At 38.3% G+C, this 5000-nt stretch overlaps 1 protein-coding gene across 1 annotated transcript in view; it reads left to right on the forward strand.

Annotated features, from left to right (window-relative positions):
- Window positions 1-1292, forward strand: part of LOC101849140 (alpha-L-fucosidase) — an 8920-nt gene extending 7628 nt beyond the window's left edge. The window contains exons 7-8 of the mRNA XM_005102675.3: window positions 96-266; window positions 749-1292. Of these exons, the coding sequence (XP_005102732.1) occupies window positions 96-266; window positions 749-1004 (427 nt within the window). The 3' untranslated portion in view covers window positions 1005-1292. The remainder of the gene's footprint in view (window positions 1-95; window positions 267-748) is intronic.
- Window positions 1293-5000: the final 3708 nt, after the last annotated feature.

Raw genomic sequence — 5000 nt, forward strand, 5'->3', positions numbered from 1 at the left:
ATTGGAGCTCTGTTAAGTCGCGTGAATCTCCAGTTTTTACTTAGTTTTAACAGAATGTAAGTTGACATTTGGTTTTAAGCTATCATTTTTTTCAGCTGCGGAGGCAACATGCTGATGAATATAGGACCTCCCAAACATGGCCAAATTTCTCCGATATTTGAGGAGCGACTTCTTCAGGTGGGGTCTTGGCTTAAGGTCAACGGCGAGGGTGTCTATGCTTCCAGGCCTTGGACTTACCAGAATGAGACTGTGACCAAAGGTGTATGGTGAGTAACATTCTATTAATTGTGTATGAACGGTATGCATTTTGTGAAAAGGGCCAAGGGTGAACAAAGAACAATGTGGACCGATGACATCAAGGGATGGACTAGTGTAAGTTTGACAAAGTGTAAAATGGCAGCTAGCGACCGTAAGCACTGGCGGGTAACTAGTCGTCGACCCCTGAGCCAGAGATGACACCTCCACAGAGATAATCTACTAGGATTCTGAAAACATCTGATGAAGCATTTCTCTCTCTCAATCAACTCATGTATATTTGCTCTCTAACTTTATATTCGCATTGAAAGAAGTAGAAAGTCAGTAAGTATATGTATTCAAATTTAATGTCAGTCTACATGTGTGTCTCTTTTAAAAAATAGCATTTGATAGTATATATCTGTCTTTATTGCCAGTTACATTTTTAACGGTAAGATACACTGCCACTTTATGTTTCTGAATCTCATGTTTATCCTACCTTCCCCCGTTGTAGGTACACAAAGAAAACCGATGCCAGTGGCACGTCCCTGTACGCTTTTGTCTTCCACTGGCCAGACACGGGGACTCTCAGCCTTGATTTACCTCAGGTATCTTCTGCTACCAAAGTATCTCTGCTGGGGTATCCGACCTTGTTCAACTACCATGCTCGTAGTCCCAGAGGGCTGGACATCTCCGTTCCTCCTATCGCTGTGAGCAAAATGCCTTGCCAGTGGGTGTGGGTCTTCAAGATCACCGCTGTGGTTAACTGAATTTTGAGAAAATTATGATGTGTTGTAATGTTGTTGTAAAGGGCTTCTCCTGACTACAGATTCAAGCCTTGCAAAAAGTACTTATTATGCGGATATAACATTTTATATCACAGATCAACGAGCTTTGAATTTTTGTTACAAAATGCCCCCCCCCCCCATAAAAAAAAAAAAAAAATAAATAAACACACAAAAAAAACAACAACAAACAAAAATCGAATGTTTCAGTTGTAATTAGCAACCACAATTGTTTATAAGAACGATTGGTCTCGTAGTTTTTTGGTTTTCTTTGTTTACATGCTCTTTCTTTGAATGATTTTATGTTGTTTGGAATAAAATATAACAGTATTATGACATATTATCTTAGTACTGTTTGCATTTATCGGTTTATTCTCTGTTCTTGTTTTTCTGCTGTATGATATTATTTCATTCTTCTAGGTAGGCCTGTTGGTCATAATAAAAATATGTTTTTTTATATTATTAGTCCCCACCCAGTCAGTCCCTATAGAGGACATAAACAGTGTGCCCACCTTTGCCAAATTCTAAATGTTTAAAACGATGAGTGATAGATGACAGGGAAGATACCTATTATTAATCATTTCTTTTTCTTTTCTGTTACTATGAAAAGTGAAAAGGCTTGTGGTTTTTTCCAGGAATATTGAAGCGTGCAAGCACAAATGCATTTTTATGAGAGATATTGTGGAACAAATTGAAGAATGGAATGTCCCAATTATTTAGATATTTGTGGACATTAAAAAACATCTGACAGCTTATACCGAAAGGCCACTGGAACTTGCTATTTATGTCTCCGAACGAAAATAATAAACCGTTTCAAAAGAGTATTACAAACCAAAGCTAACTGATGTGTCCTAGTTGAAGGAGAACTCGTGACACATTTTGAAATAGATACTAGTGTTAGACAAGGCTGTAAACTATCACCTGTATTTTAATGAATTGGGAATGATTTTGTAATGAGACTGAGCAAAAATTTTGAAACAGGTATTGGATAAACAAATTGCACATTTTTGGTAGATTTAAATTTTGCGGATGACATCTGCCAGTCACGCACCACAGTACATGAAATTGAATTAAAAACAAATGATTTAGTAAGAGCTGGACACAAAGTTGGCCTTGTAATAATTGTTTCCAAAAAAGTGCTGCAATCATCTCCACAAACCACTCTCACCACTCTTCATGGAGAACTTCTTTCAGAAATTAGTATATTCAAGTATGTTGACAGCATTATGTCCAAAACTGCAGACTGCATTGACGAGTTCCACCAAAGACTTAAAACGCGTGGATCAATTTCGTAAAATGAAAGAAAGATGCATCTGGAATTTAGAGTCATTTTGACTGAAGACGAAATTAATTATGTATAATAGCTATGTTTTGACTCTACTGACTACGTTTCATAGATGTTGGAAACAAACTAAGCAGCTCAACGAGAATTAAAAAAAGCTTCCAAACAAAATGTTTACGAAGACTTTTATAAACAACAGGAAATGAATTTATTTCAAATGATGGAGTATTGGAAAGAGTTGGAATTGAAGGTCTCAACACGAGCTTTAAAAGGAGAAAATGGAGATATTCAGGAGAATATTAAGAGTGCAGAAGACATGATTGTGTATTAGACGTGGTATTTGAGACCAGCTGTAAAAAGTAAAAAGAAGTAGACCAACTGGACATTACAGAGGCACAATAAGGATGAGGTAATCATCCAGGGTCTACATGTGCCCGCCAAGATTGAAGAAGGTGGCCAGGGACAGGCAATCGTGGCGGCGCATGCTCTCCGCCTTATGTACCTCGCAGTATAGGGAGAGAGTAAGTTAGGCACATACGAAAATTGAAGATTTTTTATTCCACACATGAATAATTTTAATTATTTTGTTCATATTTGAAATAATAACAAGGACATGTGTTTTGCTCGTTCTTTCTAGATAAGCTGGTTGTGTGCTGTCAAAATGCATATTAATAATTGATATGACGAGAATATGTTTTACAAGCACGCACATTTTAGAAAAGCCAGTTGAGTGCTATTGAACCTGCGTGGGATCATTATTCTTTAGTTGTCACAGAATTTGAACACCATTTTCTATAGTATGCATATTTCTCTTTTGTGAAGTTTACATGTCGTCGAGTTATGAGAAAAGGGGGCGTTTACCCTCAACTAATTATAATGTTATTTTCACACTCTCACACCCTTGCAGAAAATCTACACAGAATTTGGCAGATATAATCCCAAATGTGCCTACCAGCCGATTTAGACTATTATAAGTGTCTCTTCTGTTATTTACATATTTCGTGGCAATTCCTCACTGGCTCTACAGCCGTTTGCTCTGTCTCTGAAGAGTCTAGAAGCGCTTTTGCGATTTAAAATGTAATTACTATTTTATATGAATTTATCATTCCATATTGAATTCCAAGTACATTTGTTTATTATTTGGCGTAAATTTCAATATTTCATTTGTACTTCTTCGTATGTCTTGTACATATTCGATGTCATTTTATACTGAAGCTAGCTGACTTTAAAGTGTATAAAATGGATTTCGTCAAGGTAACTTTCAGTGCAGGAACGAAGGACTTTTTTCTTATTCCAGTGCCAGACGCAGGACAGATATTTCTGACGTCAGAAAGCTCTTTGGGAAAAATGCCTGTTTAGTCGTGATATCATTGTCAGTAAAAAAGAAATCCCCAACCCTTTCCTGAAACCTCAAATCTTTTCGGGGGTGAGATGGGGTGGGGGTGGGGGTGTTCTGAGTTAATCTATTCATCCCTTGGTACAGCAACAACCACGGTGTAATGGTCTGTCTATTTACACTCTATGGAACATACATAAGTTGGACTTCTATATTAACAAGTGCTCTACGTCTGGCAGTTAAAAGTCAACTATACCCTTTAAAAATTGAAACCTTAACTTCTGAAGTTTGGAACTTTTGAAAATGCAAACTGGTATAGGTTTAACGCCTCTGTCAACACAATACAGTTATTTAAGAGGCGGGACCCCCGACTTTAACGTCCATCTCCGAAAGAACCGAGCCAAATGAAAAACTCATGTAAAGTGCCTTTCCCAAGGACACAGCGTCGGATCGAGCTGAAGCCCGAACCTCCGAACCCACAATCTCACGATTACGGATCCGGTAGCCTAACCGCTCGGCTATTATGCATAATATCATGCATGTGACTGTGAGAAGAAAACATTAAAATATAATGCGTAGTCTCCTTTGGCAGGACAACACCAAGCCGTCTTTACCCGTTTGGGTTCTATTGGTTACATGATCAGTCCAACTAAAGTGCTGCCGGGTCTGCATCAACTTTGTTGAGATTGTATCTCAAACAATAGGGGGACGTCTTACAGAGCCGTATTTGGCTTCACTGGATGTGCTAGTGTGTCAAAGTTAAGCCCTTCCACCCCCCCCGTCCCCCCAAAAAGTAAACAGCAAAAATGAATCACCCAAAGAGCTCACAGTCACAGAGTAATGTTTATTTCATAGATGAGTTTCAGCGCAGCGGCTATGTCATTTTCATGATAGATCCGTCCGATATTACTTTTAAGGTGACATGAATTTCAATGGTTGAAATCCTGAATACATTGACTGCGGCTGACCCTGTGAAAGAGTGGCGTGCATTATGGGGCGAACGTTATACTTGGTAAACAGTTTAAGAGAGGTCCTACAAGTTGCGCATTCTGACCAAACTTGTCGTTGTCGTTGTTGTTGTTGTTGTTGTTGTTGTTGTTGTTGTTGTTGTTGTTGTTGTTGTTGTTGTTGGTGGTGGTGGTAGTGTTGTTGTTGTTGCTGTTGTTGTTGTTGAGGTGGTGGTGGTGGTTGTGTTGCTGTTGTTGTTGTTGTTGGTGGTGGTGGTGGTGGTGGTGATGGTGATGTTGGTGTTGTTGTTGTTATTGTTGTGTTGTTGTTGTTATGTTATATTGTTATGTTGTGTTATATTGTTATGTTGTTGTGTTTGTTGTTGTTGTGTTATTTTTGTTATAAAGGCTAACAC

Source organism: Aplysia californica, unplaced genomic scaffold (genome assembly GCF_000002075.1).
Source record: "Aplysia californica isolate F4 #8 unplaced genomic scaffold, AplCal3.0 scaffold00334, whole genome shotgun sequence".
NCBI lineage: Eukaryota > Metazoa > Mollusca > Gastropoda > Aplysiida > Aplysiidae > Aplysia > Aplysia californica.